General features: G+C 57.5%; 1 protein-coding gene across 1 annotated transcript; it reads left to right on the top strand.

Annotated features, from left to right (window-relative positions):
* Window positions 1-7,491: 7,491 nt before the first annotated feature.
* Window positions 7,492-14,055, top strand: ENH_00036370 (hypothetical protein, conserved; the record flags this gene model as incomplete). Its single annotated transcript, XM_013585124.1, has 1 exon — window positions 7,492-14,055. One exon carries the CDS (start codon window positions 7,492-7,494, stop codon window positions 14,053-14,055), a length of 6,564 nt encoding a protein of 2,187 aa, XP_013440578.1.
* Window positions 14,056-16,570: the final 2,515 nt, after the last annotated feature.

Below are 16,570 nucleotides of genomic sequence, written 5' to 3'. Positions count from 1 at the left end.
GCGGCTGCTGGGCGCACATTAACCCTACACCTCGAATTGCTCCAGCGTTTGGAAAATGCATTTCCTTTTTGTATTTTATTAACCAAAAATTAAGCAGATAAAATGGCCGCTTTCGCCAGTACGGGCTGCTGTGTGCCCTGGATAGCGCGGGTCCGTTCCCAGTCAGCGGGGAGGCAACCAGCGACAGTTTTTGATCTATACAAGCTCGTGCATCCTCTTGATCACAAATACAATGAAAGCACCCAGTGTCTTTGCGTTGCCTCCAATCACGAGATCGTATCCCTATAGAGCAAAGCTGCACTGCCACCCCCGGCGCTGCCCGAATGGGCTTCACTAGCTGGGTTCTAGTGACGAGTTTTCATGCTTTTCCGCGCTGCAGCACCCAGAGCCTCTCCAGTTGAGTCCCTGAAGCTGCATTCTGCTTCGCAGCTGTAGCTTTGGGCCAGCTTTTAGCCCGGAGCTGCGGGCAGCGTGATAGGTGTCAAGGGGAAGTCAGGAGTTGAACGAAGCCTGCAGCAGGAAAGAAAGGAATATTTCCTTCTTTTCTGCTGCTTGCTTCGGCTGCCTGCAGAGCCAGGGGCCCCGTACATTTAGAGGCTTCAGGCAAGTTGCTGGTTTTCAAAAGTGTGGCTTCTTGGGCCGTCAAAGTGGCGCGGCTGCAGCAGCTTTCCGTGTACAGAATTCTTTCTTGTGCTCTCCCGCGCATGAGCCTGTCACCGGGAAACGCGGAGAAAGCTGTGTGATTAGTCTGCAAGTTTTGCCACTCTTTGCATGCTTTAAACCCAATTATTAAAGCACGAACAGCACGGGCACAAATAAGATTCAGTCTTTTTCTAGAAACTCGCCACAGCCAGTGTCAGGGGGTCCCACGGAGGCCCCAATGGCTGGCTGCGGGCGAAAGTGGCTGCAGCAAAGCAGCGCTGCAGCAAAATCGGAGGCGCTGCAGCACTTCGCGGCAAAACCCCAACCAGGCACTTTCTCAGAAACATTTAAGCATTTCCTGCAGACTTTGTTCGCTTTTTTCGTTCTTTTCGGCATGAAAGACTTATGAAATCGGGTGCGGCACTGACTTGGTGTTGAGTTTCTTCTGAATTCTTCACAAAGTGCGGTTTTGGCTCTTTCTGTCATTGTTCTATGCACTCAGTTTTGGTAAGAACTGCCTGGCCAGCCTTATACTGCAAAATGGGCTTCTTTTGCTTCCTGAGGGGCCCCTAAAGCGGTCTTTTTATATTCACTAGCCTACAGACCAGCCTTAGCGGCCTTTCACCTTTGTTCATGTGCTGTGCGAGCTGAACTACTCCAGTCTTAGTGGCTACAGTTGCATGCTTTCTCGTATTTGCAAAAGGCCTGCAAGGCCAGTGGCCCTGTGAGTCTCGCTACGTTCTGCTGGACCCTTTTAACTCCAAATGGCTCTTCTGAGGCCTCAGTTGCTTATTCAATAACTCGGGAAAGTACACTGGGGCCTTGGGATTGCTGCCTTTGGTCGTTTCTCCATCACAAGATGGTCATTAGACATTGTTGCATCACTTAAACTTTCTTGTTCGTGTTTAGTTGAGGTTTTATCCGCTGGATTTGTATCCAAGCTCCGGCTTGGCCAAGCGGCTTTCTTGGGACACTGGCTTTCAGAATTCACGCTCAAAACGATTCAAAACATTCTCTATGCGCTGAGACAAAAATGAATTGGAAATTGGGATGAGCAGAGCTCTTCCAGAGAATACGAGGGCGAAGCTCGGGGCAAATATGGACCTTAGCCACAAGCACAAAATAAGCGGTTTTGTGGAAAATGTCAAATTGAAATTATACTTCACCGAGCTTTCCCTTGTTCATTATTAGTAGTGCTGATGCCGAGTTCTTAAATTTCACTAACCAGCTTTTCAACAGTGTTCTGAGAGGTTTCATCTGCGCTCCAAGCCTATATAATGCTTCCAGTTATCTGCATCTGGAACAGCTTTTCACAAACACTTTCAAATAATATTTCATCCATTTTTATTGAATTGCATTGGCATTTGGGTGTACTGTTGTCTGAGACCAAGATTATGGCGCCAGCATTACAATTTGGCCTCTATGCTGCTGAATTATCCCCCACTTAATTAACACTTTGTCATTTTCTTTGCTCCAGTTTTGCTTTTGGCTTCCAGATATGTGCATTTAGGACTTATTAGTTAGTTCAAGGCCAGTGTAGCACAGAAAGTGCAGAATTCCAGACAGGAAATGCACATGTGGCGCCGGTGTGATAGCAGCATCGGACTATAAGTGCACTTTACAAGCAGCAAACTCTATGGGGTTTAGAAGGCTGAATGGAAAGGATTTAATGCATAATGCAATCAGAAAGGAGTAGCTTTTTTGCTTTCTCTCTCCGCATTGCCTCCCATGACAATTCCAGATTCCCCGGTCTCAAAGAAGACCTTCGTGAGCTCAGTAGACACGGGCCTTACGAAATATCCGTGAGCTCAATAAAATGTGAATATCCAGCTCAATATTACGTAAACAAACATAATATGGCTTAAGTTTTAGTGGCTACATTGCATTTCGACACTTAGAAGAAATCCAAGTTGGCTTCAGCCAACTGCTGTAGCAGATTCGCAAGACTTGAAATTCGGAGCTGGTGGAACTGCTGCTGCACTTAACAGCTCTCGGATATTATTTTCCCCAATTGTTTTTATTTAGAACTTAGCGGGTCATACTGCGAATACGCAGCGCACAGACCTTATCTGGACTCAAGCGGAGTTCTGCCCCCACTCTGGTCGAAAATGCCAAACATTTTAGAAACGCCGCTGCCACTTTGCATTCCGGTGGCTTTAGATCAATTTGTCTTTGCCATATATTTAAAAAAACGTTCTCAGCTTGATCAGAGGCCCATTTGACTCTCGGCATATTTTTAAATTTCACCAAATCCACCATTACTCACTGGCAGACCAAGGCAAGGAATGTTTCATTTTTAGTGGCCTGAAGTGTTTTTGAAGCTTCCTTTACTAAAGATAATGTATATACCAGTTTGGGAGGCCTATAAACGTCCGGAACATTGCTTTGTGTTAGACCAATGGTCCTTTTTGTATCTTCGTGAACAGTTGTAACCACTGAGCACCTTGGAAACAAGCAAAGATTCCACTGTAACTGCTAAAGTCACTCTATTAGAACTAAATGAGGCATTTGGAGGGGAATACTTTGTAACACTTTGTTGTGCGCCAGAAGGCTTCAGTGGATCTCTTGCCTTGGGCAATATGAAGTGAAGTTGTCTTTTGAATTCACTCTTTTCGGGACAGTATATCTGCGTGCCTTTCCCACAGTTGAGTTTACGAAGGAAAGCTCACTTTTTTCTCATTCTTTGCCTTCAACGTGTGGCCTCAGTTAATGTTTGCGAGTTCATTAGAAGTGGCAATCGATCGGGAAATTACAAGCGAGCAACACCTTGCGTCTCCCAACTAGCCAATTCTCCGGTCTTTTGATTCTCTTTTTCACGCAGAATAATGCATTTTCCTGATTTTTCCACGGGCATGCTTTTCCAGTTTAGGCTTCATGGCTACACTGTGTAATTCTTTCTTCACCAGACCTTATGAGGTCACCTGCGCAGTTGCAGAACACAGGCCAACTTCTGTGTGCAGTCGCTTCGCTGGAGGCCTTCCGTATCGTTTCTAGCTATCTCCAATTATTCATTAAATGATTATTGTTTATTTTGCACAATTTTACTTATTTTTGCAGCATCGCAGTCCAGTTGATGGGCGGCGTTGACATGCGCGTGAGCTGCTTTGTGTTCGTGTGCAGCCTTCAGATCTCGCCAGCTCTTTCTTCCGCAACTTCGCCTACTTTTCGCAATAAAACTTTTTAATTACAAAATGAGTTTGCATAAAGTCAGCGTGTAAGCACGGAAACCCAAACTTGCTTGCACTTGCTTCAGCTTGTCAGACCCAACATGAACTAGTGCTGCACTAGGCATATCAGGAGCCCCACTGCCATCGAAAGCTGCCAAATTTCGAGTTTGTATTTGCTTTGCTTGTCATTGTGGCTCTACTGCTGCTTCTTTTGCCCTCTTTGGCAGCAGTTTCGCTGCTTTCCTTCGCAGCTTTATCTCCAAAAGCTATTCAGCGAGTAGCGCAAGAGGTAAATTCGCCGGAGAGGCTTTTCACACGCCACGCATTTGCTGCCGCGGCCTTTTCTTTACAGCTTCTGCTGCTGCTGCAGTGGCTGGGCTGCGTAGAAAGTGCTGCTGGGGAAACTCTAGCGGGCCACCTTCATCTAAGGCGAACCCATTGCTGCCTTTGAAGCTTTCTGCCTACAAATCAAATACCCAGCATAGCAAGGGAAGAGGGACCTGCAGAATGCGCTGCTGCTGCTATTGCTGCTGCTGCTGCTGCTGCTGCTGTTGCTGCTAATCGCGCACTTCTCGCTCCCTGTGGCGCTGCGAAATCCCCCTTCAAAGGGAGGACATCACGGGAGGATCTTCTTGCCATAAACTCCCTCTGTGGCTCTAAACTGCTGCTAATTTGGCTGAGCTTTCAAAACAAATGTTTGCTGCTTCCACTAGCATGCAGAATGCTGCTGCTTGTGGGTGCTGCAGCGTCTGTGGGTAATTGGACTTCTCCTCACCTTCACTGTTTTGCTGCTGCCGCCGGAAGCTTTTGCAAATAAGAAGCTGCGCCACTTGTGCTTCAAAGTGGCTTTTATTATGCCATTAAAGAGCAGCAGCAGCAGCAGCAGCAGCAGCAGCTAGCTGGGAAAGCTTGGGCCAGCAGGAAGCAAAAGAACTTGTAGGAAGCTGCCTCAAGTCGAGGGCTTTGGGACTGGACTGCAGCTAACTTTCTGCTGCATTTGCAAAGCAAAGGCCTTTAGCAAAAGCTAGCAGCAATTAGGAATCTTTGGCTGTTCCAGAGGAACCATTTTATTAACTAAATGCCATAAATGGCCCCACACTTCTACTACAGGCTGCCCGGTGACCCTGGGGCTTTTGCTTCCCAGCCAGCCTTCCAGTGAAGAGCAGCACGAAGCTTTGTGGATTCATTTTGAATTGCTGCTGGCAGCAGAAGCTTCCTAATGGACACAGTCTTAGTCTCGTTTGCTGCAGCGAGAATGGCTGCGTGGCTGCACTACTCCAGTTTGAGGCAGAGTCCAATTTGGGGCAGCCAGCTGCCATCAGAATGCAGATCATTACAAAAAGAATATCCCCGTCACAATCATTTTAGTTTTTCAAGTACTCTACGCTGTTTATTGGAGTGTACAGACAGCTCAGTGGCAGCTTTCCTACACCCCCAGACTGCACTGTGCGCCCAAGTCTGCTCAAGAGCCAGCCCCTGGGGGGCTGCGGGGGCCCAGGGGGCAGCAGAGGGGCCCCCTGCTGCTCCTTCCCTCTTGCTGCTTACTTTGCTGCTTATTTTGGGGGGTTTGGGGGCCCCTAAGGAGCAGCAAAGCCCTCGGGCTCCACGCGCCCGCAGCTCCCGTGCACTGGGGGCTGCGCCCGCGGGGCTGTTTCTGGAGAGAAGGCCTGCAACTGCTTCTGTTTCAGCAAATAATGCAGAAAATGAAAAACAGAACCCGCTAAGAGGGCGAATGCAGTGCGGGCAGCAGCAGCAGCAGCAGCAGCAGCAGCAGCAACAGCAATGGTGACTAGAGGTGCCCTGCTCAGTCGGGCCCCCTGCACGGCAGGCGCGAGAGCGACTCCGCCGCGCCGAAGGGAACCGAAATTTCCTTTTGCATTTATTTAAAATATAAAAATTAAACAAATAAATGGAATTAGGAAAGTAAGCAGCAAAGCATTGCCCCAGTGTGCCCGCCGCGGGTGGCGCCGTGTCGCTGCTGCAGCTGCTGCTGCTGCTGCGCTGAGCACGCGCTCTGGAGGCTGAATATGCTGCAGCAGCAGGGGGCGCAGCAGCCGAATCTAATTTCCAAATTGAAAGCTGTTTAGAGTTTCGGAGTTTATAAATTAAGGACAAGTAATTAAAGAGTTGTTGTATTTGCTTCTGTCTGTTTTGTCTCTTCGCTTCCCGCACCTCTTGGGATCGCCCGCGCTGCTGCTGCTGCTGCTGCTGCTGCTGCTGGAACTAAATGATAGGCAGCCCACTGAGCTTATTTACAGGCATTTTTCAGGTTTCAGTAAATAGGGAGAGCAAATAAGGCTACGCGGTAGTGCCACAGCAGCAGGAACGTTAGCAGCAGCAGCTGCTGGCGCTGCAGTGTCTCTGCAGCAGCAGCAGCTGCAGCAGCAAACTGCGCCCGTCTCAACGTGCACTTGTAGCTGCTGCTGATCGGCTGCGGGCCCAGCAAGTCCTCCGAGTTTTTGGATCTTTTTTGTTCGGGAAAAAACAGAATTAAAAGGTTTTATTAATTGTCTTTGCGGCAGTTTTGTTCCGGAGCCGCGCTTGTGCACGTACACCCGAGCGCTTGCTTGTCTCTCTGTCTGCTGCGCTCGAGGGGCTGCAGCAGCAGCAGCAGCAGCAGCAGCACCAGCAGCAGCAGCAGCAGCAACGGCAGCAAAAACAGACAATATTCATTCATAGTTTCTCCAGACTGCAGCCCTGGGAGCCGCCCTTCGCTGCACACCAAGGCGCGCAAGCCCATAGGCGCGTCCCGCCTGCTGCTGCTGCTGCTGCTGCTGCTGCTGGCCGCTGCGACGCAGCAGCAGCAGCAGCAGCAAGGCAAGCAGAAGTGCATCTTTCTTCAGTTGTCTGGCTGCCCAGGAACTGCGCAGCGCTGCGCTTCCGCAGCCTGTGCTGCTGCTGCTGCTGCTGCTGCCGCCGCCGCCGCCGCAGCAGCAGCAGCAGCAGCAGCAGCAGCTCCACTTTTCTCAATTCAACTTCTGCTTTAAGCCACAACAGACACTTCAGAAGAGAAGAGCTGCGAGCTCGGATCCCGCTGCTGCTGCAGCCGATCCCAGGTGTACGTACACCCCAATTTGCTGCAGCAGCAGGGGCAGCTGCTCCAGGGTGGGGCAGCAGCAAAAGGCTGCAGCAAAACACAACTTGCTTCTTGGCTCATTTGGCTCGCCAGACAGAGGGAAGACGATCCCGGGAGACGATCCCAGGACACGATCCCAGGAGACGATCCCGGAGACGATCCCAGGAGACGATCCCGGAGACGATCCCAGGAGACGATCCCAGGGGGATATCTGAGGGCAGCTTTTGCTGCTCTCTGTGGGACTCTACACGCCCTGCGGGCCAGTCAAAGCACTGAGCTCCCGCAGCTATACACAAGCAAGCAGCAGCAGCAGCAGCAGCAGCAGCAATAGCAGCAGCAGCAGCAGCAGCAGCAGCAGCAGCAGCAGCAATAGCAGCAGCAGCAGCAACAACAGCGCGGCGGGCTTCTGCACTTGAACATGGGGGTTCTCTCCAACCCCCAAATCTCATGCTTCGCAGCAGTACCCACCGCAATCCGCAGCAGCTAGCAGCAGCAGCAGCAGCAGCAGCAGCAGCAGCCGCAGCAGCAGCCTAGCCCAGCGTACGAGCGCGCGCGCAGAGGAAGAGCAGCAGGCGCTGCAGCGGCAGCAGCAGCAGCAGCAGCAGCATGAGGGACATGAACGAAGGCCCGACCCGGCTGGTCGGGGAGGGCGCAGCTGCAGCAGCAGCAGCAGCAGCAGCAGCAGCAGCAGCAGCAGCAGGCAGCAGCCTGCAGCTGCCGCGCGAGGCCCCCGAAGCCTCCGCCTACCTAGGGATGCGGGAAGAGGCCCTGGAGGGGCCCCAGGGGCCCCCGGGTACTGGGGGGCCCCCCCCCTCCCCCGTGGCGCAGCAGCTAAAGGCTTTGCTGCTGCCGCCCCTCTTCGGGGGCCCCCGCTGCTGCAGCAGCAGCTCTTCAGCAGATTCTCCTGCAGTCTCTCCGGCCCTCGAGGGGGCCCCTGGGCCCGCAGAGCCTCAGGGAAGTCCCACTTTGCTGCTGTCAGCAATGTCTGCTTTGGGGGCCCCCCTCAAGCCCCCCCCGCAGCAGCAGCAGCTGCTGCTGCTCAAGCAGCAGCAGCAGCAGCAGCAGCAGCAGCAGCAGCAGCAGCAGCGCGCTCCCGCCACCCTCGCGGGAACCGCTGCTGCTGCTGCAGCAAACGGAGACGGCCACGGGGCCCCCGCTGCCGAGGCCCTGCAGGGGCCTCCTCACTTGGAAGCAGGGGAGGGCGCAGGAGCAGCAGCAGCAGCAACAGCAGCAGCAGCAGCAGCAACAGCAGCTGTTGCTGCTGCGAAGGCCCTGGCCGGCAGATGGCCTGCGCCGGAGCCCGCGCTGGAGCCAGGCCTGGCGCGGCCGCCCACGCACTGCAGCGCGGGCCCCCCTCAAGAAGCAGCAGCAGCAGCAGCAGCAGCAGCAGCAGCAGCAGCAGCAGCAGCAGGGGACACCGACAGCTCCGAATTCACGGAGCCCCTAAATTGCTTGTCTTTAGAACGCCTCATTCTTCCAATCCCTTCGGACTTTGGGGCCCTTTTGGGTTTGGGGGCCCCTCCCAAGGGGGGCCCCCCACGGGAGCGGGCGCAGCAGCAGCAGCAGCAGCAGCAGCAGCAGCAGCAGCAAGGCAGCGACTGGGAGGGAGACGCCCCGGAGGCTCCGTGGCAGTTCGCCTCCCTTGCTGCCTCCGTCAGCCCAGCAGCAGCAGCAGCAGCAGCAGCAGCAGCAGCAGCAACGGAAGACGAAGAAGAAGCAGAAGAGCCGCTGCGCAGCAGAGAGTCTGCAGCAGGGCCCCAGGCGCAGCAGCTAACTGCTGAGGATCTGCTGCAGCAGCAGGGGCCCCCCCGTGCGTACTGGAGCGACAGCAGCAGAGCGCCGCAAAGAAAGGCTGCTGCTGCTGCTGCTGCTGCTGCTGCTGCGCGCAGCGTCCCCCGCAGCCGCAGCAGAGCCGTGGGGGCCCCCAAGAACCCGGGGGGCCCCACAAGGCAAAAAGGGTACCCTTCTTGTGACCTTTGTGCTTCTGAAGACAGGCTTGTATTCCTTTGTGCTGCAGCAGCAGCAGAAGGCTGCCTTGCTGCTGCACCTGCGGACCCCGAGACGCAGGAAGCAGCAGCAAACGCCATCGCAGCAGCAGCAGCAGCAAGGGGCCTCTTCGCCGAGGGCCCCTCGGGCAAATTTATGGAAGTGGTGGCTGGCTTGTGGGACCGAAAGGCTTCAGGAGCAGCAGATGCTGCTCAACCTGCAGCAGCAGCAGCAGCAGCAGCAGCAGCAGCAGCAGCGGGAGAAAGCGAGCACCAAGAAGAGGGCGCGCAGGAGCCGAAGCACTGCTCGCAGCAGCAGCAGCAGCAAAAAGCAGACTCCGAGCGCCCAGAGGGAGAGCAGCTCTCAGCGCAGCCTCAGCAGCAGCAGCAGCAGCAGCAGCAGCAGCAGCAGCAAAAGCCTGTGGAGAAGCCGGCGCTCACAGAGGCCGAGACAACATCTACCAGCAACAAGAGCAGCAGCAGCAGCGGCGACAAGGGCACCACCGCCACCACCACCGCCAACAGCAGCAGCAGCAGCAGCAGCAGCAGCAGCAGCAGCAGCAGCAGCAGCAGCAGCAGCAGCGCAGAGGAGGGCCCCTCAGAAGACATGCAGCTTCTTGCCTGTGGCTTTATGGCCCTCTCTTGCACAGGCACAAAACTGCCCACAGCAGATTGCCTGGCGGAGCTGCAGCGCATATGTGAGGGGCCCTTTTGTGGGGCCCCTGGGGGGCCCCCCGGGGTGGGTTCGGGGCCCCTGGGGGCCCCCCTGGGGGCCCCCCTGGGGGGCCCCCTGGGGGGCCCCCTGGGGGCCCCCGAGGCGGGCGGGGCGGCTTCGCTGTGCCGCGGGGACGGCCGAGACCGCGCGCGGCCCGAAGCGGCCCTTGCAGCAGCTTCGCTGGCCCCCGCAGCAGCAGCAGCAGCAGCAGCAGCAGCAGCAGCAGGAGGGGGCGCCGCGGGAGCGGGAGAGGGCGCGTGCGCAGCGTCTGGCGCAGCAGCAGCAGCGAAGCCGGAGCCCGGATCGCCCGCGGCTTCGGGCCGCGCAGCAGCAGCAGCAGCAGCAGCAGCAGCAGCAGCAGCAGCGGCGGGGGGCGAGTTGGGGGTCGCTGCGGAGCTGCTTTCGCGGGGATCTTTGTCGGAAGCTCTTGAGAAGGCCCCGAAGGTCTGTGGGGTCTCTTTGGACACTCAAAGACAGTCTTTTTTGTCTTATTTTCAATGCCAAAAAGCAGAAAGAAGAAGCCGCAGGGGCCTTTCGCCTGCGGGCCGCGGCCGCGGCCGCTGCAGCAAACGCTTCCAGTTCAGTTCTCCGCTGGAGTTCTGCAGGGCCTTTTGGCGGGCAGTTCTCTGGCGCCGGCTGCACGAGCTGCAGCGCGGGCACGAGGGCCGCCAGCAGCAGCAGCAGCAGCAGCAGCAGCAGCAGCAGCAGCAGGGGGCGCTCGCCGCGGCAGCCGCAGCCGCAGCTGCGGGCGCCGCAGCAGCAGCAGCAGCCAGGCTCGCCGCTGCAAGCGGCCACACTAAGCCCCCCAGGAAGCTGCTGCAGCTGCCTCCGGCGACGCCTGCAGCGCCAGCAGCAGCAGCAGCAGCAGCAGCAGCAGCAGCAGCGGGGGAGGAGGACCACCTGGTGCAGCACCCCGCCTTCGAAGACGCGGGCAGTGCTGCGAAACTCCTCCAGCTGCACCGCAGGGACCAGCAGCAGCAGCAGCAGCAGCAGCAGCAGGGAGCTGCAGCAGCAGCAGGGAATCACAGCAGCAGCGTTGCTGCTGCTTCTGTGGGAGATTTCTTCAAGCTCACGCCCAAGGGCGAAGGGACCACCAGCTTGGCCGCGCAAGCCATGGCGCCGCTAGGCAGCAGCAGCAGCTGGCCAGTTGCTGCGCAGCAGCAGCAGCAGCAGCAGCAGCAGCAGCAGCAAAGGATGCAGCAGGGTCCTGGGGACAGTCAAGAGCCCCTAGGGGACCCATCCAGCAGCACAGAAGAGCCAAGATTTGCTGCTCTGGGCCGCAGCAAGAGTTTGCTGCGCTCAGTCTCCTCCATGGGGGCCCGCGGCCGCTTAAGCGCTGCTGCTGCTGTTGCTGCTGCTGCTGCTGCTGCTGCTGCTAAAGACGACCGTGCTGCCTCAGGAGCCGCTGCAGGGGGAGGGCTGCTGCTGCGGCCCCTCAGCGGCCGCGCAGCGTCTGCGACTGCGCCCGCAGTAGCTGCAGCAGAAGCAGCTGCTGGGGGCAGGGCTGCAGCAGCAGCAGCAGCAGCAGCAGCAGCAGCAGCAAGCACTCCTGCTGCCTTCGGGCGCTACTTCAAGGGAACTCGGGGCTACAGCTCTTTGCCGCTAGCAGACGAGGCGGCGGGCTTGTCAGTGTCTTCACTAGCAGCAGCAGGACCGGGCGCAGCAGCAGCAGCAGCAGCAGCAGCAGCACCCAGCGTTGCCGCCGCAGCAGCAGCAGGGGGCCCCAGCGGAGCGCCGCGCGCGTCGCTGCCGCCGCTGGCGTTCGCCAGCAGCAGCAGCAGCAGCAGCAGCAGCAGCAGCAGCAGCAGCAGCAGCGCAGCGAAGAGCAGCAGCGGGGGCCCCCGGGGGGGCCCCTACTCGCCCGCAAGCATAGCGGAGGCCGTGGCGAAGCTGCCGCGGGTCTACGGGGTTTGCTTCGACAAGCAAAATGCTTCCTTCATGGCGCAGCTGCAGCACAAGGGAAGAAGAGAATGCAAACACTTCAAAATCAAAAAATACGGAGACATCAGCGAGGCTTATAATGCAGCTATTTCCTGCAGAAGAAAGATGGAGCATGCGCTTCTCGTGGCTCCTCGGGGGCCCCCGGGGGCCCCCGGGGGGCCCCCGGGGGCCCCCGGGGGCCCCGGGGGCCCCGGGGGCCCCGGCGGCCCGGGGGCCCCCGGGGCCCCCGGGGCGAAGCTCCACGAGGGGGGGCCCCTGGGGGGCCCCCTGGGGGCCCCCGACGCACTTGCTGCGGGCGCGGGGCCCCTGGAAGCAGCAGAATGCATGCAGCCAAGAAAAAGGGGCACTCAGAAGCAAAGAAGCAGCAAGAGGGGCCCCCCAGCCCTTCAGGGGGAGGGGGGGGGCCCCCTAGGGGGGCCCCCCAGGGGCCGGGGAGGGGGGCCCCGCGACCAGCAGGACCTCCAGGCCCACAAGCCCTCCGTCGCAGCAACAGCAGCAGCTGCTGCTGCTGCAGTTGCTGCAGCAGCAGCTGGCAGGGGCAGGGCTGCGGCGGCCCTCGCAGCAGCAGCTGCAACAAACCGAAGGGGGCACTTCAGGGGGCCCCCCGTTGGCATCAAACGCTTCGACCCCGACGGGGCCCCTCAGACTGCTGCTGCTGCTGCTGCTGCTGCTGCAGCAGGTGCAGACGCAGCAGCAAGGGCCTCGGAGGCAGACGTGCTGCAGCGGCTGCAGCTGCAGCAGCTAGGGGCGCTGCTGCTGCAGGGCTCTCTTAGTAGGGCTTTGCGGGCCTCGGAAGCTCCCCCAAGAGCCTCCACGACAGCAACAGCAACAGCAGCAGCAGCTCTAGCAGCAGCAGCAAACGCCCGCTGCAGCCGCAGCAGCAGCAGCAGCAGCAGCAGCAGCATCGGAAGCTCTTCCACAGCAAGAGAGGCCTCCTGGGGAAAAGCTGAGCTGCAGGCGCGCCTGCAGCGCAGCGCCACTGCAGCGCTGCTCTCGCTGCAGCCTGCTGCTGCTGCTGCATCCGACCGCCACAAGGAAGCAGCAGCAGCAGCAGTTGCTGCTGCTGCTGCTGGCTTGCCTCAGTCGCTGCTGCAGCTGATTCCTCCAGCCCCAGCAGCTCCCAGAAGCACCCAAGAAGCAGCAGCTGCTGCTGCTTCCGATGGGCTTGGGCTCATAAGTGCCCTTGCTCCAGCAGCAGCTGCTGCTGAAAGCTGCAGCAGCCACACAAGTGCATCGGGCAGCCTTGCTGCTGCTGCTGCAGCAGCAGCAGCAGGCTGCTCTCCAGTGATGACGCTGTGGTCCCAAGGCAAACTAGCTGCAGCAAATTTAGCAGCAGCAAACTTAGCAGCAGCGAACTCAGCAGCAGCAACAGCAGCAGCAGCAGCAGCAGCTCCTCGGAGGCCACAGCCCCAGGCACACACTTGCCTGACAGACAACAACGCAGAAGGCCCCCAGAAGAAGCGAAGAATTTCTGCTGCTGCTGCTCTTGAAAAGCGCTGCAGCAGCCTCTCGGAGGCCAGCCCTGTGGGGCTCTTAGCTGCCCCGCAGCAGCAGCAGCAGCAGCAGCAGCAGCAGCAGCCGCTTCAGCAGCAGCTGCTGCTTTCGACTATAGCGTCTGGAACTGCAGCGTCTGCACTTTTGGATACGCCGCAGAACTTTCTCGTGCACCAGCAGCAGCAGCAGCAGCAGCAGCAGCTCCAGCCGCAGCAGCAGCAGCAGCGGCAGCAGCAGCAGGAGCCGCAGCTGCCGCGGGCCCAACTGCAGGCCCTACTCGAGCTAGCCACGCTGCTGTCGAGCGGGACTGAGCAGCAGCAGCAAGCGCTGATGCTGTTGGCAGAGACTGCTGCTGCAGCGAGCAGCAACGCCAGCAGCAGCATCAGCAGGAGCTGCAAAAGCAGCAGCAGCAGCAGCAGCAGCAGCAACAGCAGCAGCAGCAGCACTCAGATGGAGGCCCAAGTCACAAGAGCTGCTGCTCTCGCTACCATAGAGAGAGCTCTTGCTGCTTTAACTGGCAGCCACCAGGACCTGCCTGGAGCAGCAGCAAACGCGTCCGCAGCAGCAACAGCAACAGCGCCAGCACCATCGGCAGCAGCAGCAAGGACGACAGCAGCAGCAGCAGCAGCAGCAGCAAGAGCAACAGCAGAGGATCTACCTTCCGCAGCAGCTTTGCAGCTGCTGTGCCCCGCAGCTGCGGCCCCCCAGACCAAACCACAAAGGGGCTCCCATCTTTGGGGCCCTCTTGTGCAGTTGCTTCAGCAGCAGCAGCAGCAGCAGCAGCAGCAGCAAGCCAGAAGCAACGAGCAGCAGCAGCAACTCAGCGATCCTGCTGCTGCTAGAAGACTTATGTGGGAGAGGAACTCAGCGCTGCACGGCTGCAGCTCGCTCGAAGAAGCTGCAGCAGCAGGGGCAGCAGCAGCACCCTCAGTGAAGGCAGCAGCAGCAGCAGCAGCTGCTGCTGCTGCTGCAAGCGCTTCTGCAGCAGCTTCAGTTGAGAGAGCAGCAAGAAGCACTGCAGCACCAGAGTACTAGCAAGGAGAGGCTCCCCACAGCCTCGGCTTCAGGTGTACAGACACCTCCTCTTATTGCTGCACTTCAGCAGCAGCAAAACAATGACTCAAAAGTTTCTTACCTTCAAGACTATGTGGGGCCCCCCAGGGGCCCCAAAGGCTGCCGGGGGGCCTCAAATACCCCGGGGGCCCCCTGGGGGCCCCCCGAGGGCCCCTTAGGGACTTAAGACTCCTACGGAATTTGCAGGGAACTGCAGCAGCTGCAGCAGCAGCTGCAGCAGCAGCTGCAGCAGCAGCTGCAGCAGCAGCTGCAGCAGCTGCAGCAGTTGCGGCAGCTGCAGCAGTTGCGGCAGCTGCAGCAGCCAAACTACCCTCAGGGCCCCACAAGCCCTGGTAGAGGGCCCCAGGGGCCCCCAAATGACATGAAAGGGGGCTTTTAGGGGCCCTTGAGGGGGCCCCAAGAGCGGGGGGCCCCACAGGGGGCCCCTGGGGCCCCCTGAGGGTCCAGAGGGGGCCCCTGAGCGGGGCAGCTCTTGCAGACTGAGGGAAGCTGGGGGCGGGGGGGGCCCCCCGGGGGGCCCCCCAGCTCCCGCCTTAAAAGGGGGCCCCTTAGGGGCCCCAACAAGCTTGGTTTGTAAAACATAATGCACTGGAAGTCCCCTTAGGGGGCTGCAGCAGCTGCTGCTGCTGCAGACCCCAGCAGCAGCTGCTGCTGCTGCAGAACCCGCTGGAAGAGACCCAGGGGGGCCCTGGGGCCCCGCCAGGGGCCCCCTGGCGCAGCAGGGGGCCCCCACCGCATCCCCAGGGTTCGCTTTTGCTGCAGCGGTGCAGCAGCGCCTGCTGCAGCAGCAGAAAAGAGCTGCTGCGCCGTCTTAAGAGCAGCAGCAGAGAATGAGTTTTGAAAGCCTTTGCTGCTGCTGAGGAAGAGCCCTTCGTGAAGATCCACTTCGTCTTTTGCTGCCCCTGCTGCTGCTGCTGCTGCTGCTGCTGCAGCTGCCACGGCGAACAGAGACGCAGCAGCAAAATCAGCAGCACAGTTGTGCTGCTCCGACTGCACGGGAGTCAAGGCCCAGCAGCAGCAGCAGCTGCAAGACAGACTGTCTGCAGCTGCAGCAGGGGTTCCAGCTTGCAGCAGCAGCAGCAGCAGCAGCAGCCGGACTCGTAGGCTTCCGCGAATAAAGAAAAAGAGCGCCAAGAGCGCTCTTCCGCTACCGCAGCAGCAGCAGCAGCAGCAGCAGCAGCAGCATTTGAAAGCGCCTGCTGCTGCTACACGGATGCCTTGAACCGCCGGCAGGAGCAGCGTGAGGAGGAAGCGCCCGCTGCAGCAGCAGCGGCAGCAGCAGCAGCAGCAGCAGCAGCAGCAGCAGCAGCAGCAGAAAGCGTCACTGTATTGAGCTTCTGACGGCGCTGAGTGTCTGCTGCCGTCTCAAACATATTTTAAACGAAGCCGCTTCTGGCTCGCAACGCGCTGGCGCTTTCTTGAGAATCATTCAATTCAAGTTGCACTGCGACTTGCTGCTGCTGCTGCTGCTGCTGTTCTTGCTGCTGCTGCTGCTGCTGCTGTTGCTGTCCTTGCTGCTGCTGTTGCTGTTGTTGTTGCTGCTGCTGTTGCTGTTGTTGTTGCTGCTACTGATGCTGTTGTTGCTGCGGTTGGAGTTGCTGTTGCTGCTACTGTTGTTGTTGCTGCTGTTGCAGTTGCTGCTGCTGTTGCTGCTGCTGCTGCAGCAGCGGGCGCCTGCTTCCCTGCTGCTGCGGGGCTGCTGCCTAGCAGGCCTCAGTGGCATAACTAAGGAGTTCTTCCTTGGGCAGCCAGCGTCGAAGTAATCAGGCAGCACGCAGCAGCTAGCTAGCTAGCTAGCTAGCTAGCTAACTATCTGAATAAGTGGCTAGCTGGCTAGCTGGCTGAGTGGCTAGCTGGCTAGATGGCTTTAGAAGCAGCCCAAAGAGGCCCCTAATTGAATCTTAAAAAAAAAAAAGATTTTAAATTATTTTAAATTCAGCAGCAAAGAAAAAGCAGCAGCAAACTAAAAATTTAATTACACCTTTGTGAGGCCAAAAGCCAGAAGCTGGTGATTTATTTATTTCCAAATTTTAAATCTTTTACGCATTTAATTCAAAGCAATTAAACCTGAGCGGCTTCAGCAGCAACAGCAGCAGCACGGGGGAAAAGCGTTCTTAAAGGCCTTTCCAGTTGCGGGCCAGTGTATGTACACCTGCGCAAGTTTCCACTAGTTGTTATTTGTGAAGGAAATGAAATTTATTTATTTATGTTTATTTGGAGAAGTACTTATGAATTATAAATCATTTATAGATCTATTTATAGCTTTTATTTCCATTAATTCATTTATAAATCTATTTACAACTTAACTGTCCATTTGTATCTCTTCATAAGTTATCTTTCTATATAAAATTTAATTAGCTGCATATAATATATGTAGCCACAAATAGACATATATGTAACAATATGTATGCATGCATATATAGATATACATATACATATATATACATACATATATATATATATATATATATATATT

This window comes from Eimeria necatrix, genomic scaffold, assembly GCF_000499385.1.
Source record: "Eimeria necatrix Houghton genomic scaffold, Enh_scaff266, whole genome shotgun sequence".
Lineage (NCBI taxonomy): Eukaryota > Apicomplexa > Conoidasida > Eucoccidiorida > Eimeriidae > Eimeria > Eimeria necatrix.
Note: the sequence above shows the minus strand (reverse complement) of the source record. Positions and strands in the feature narration are given on the sequence as shown.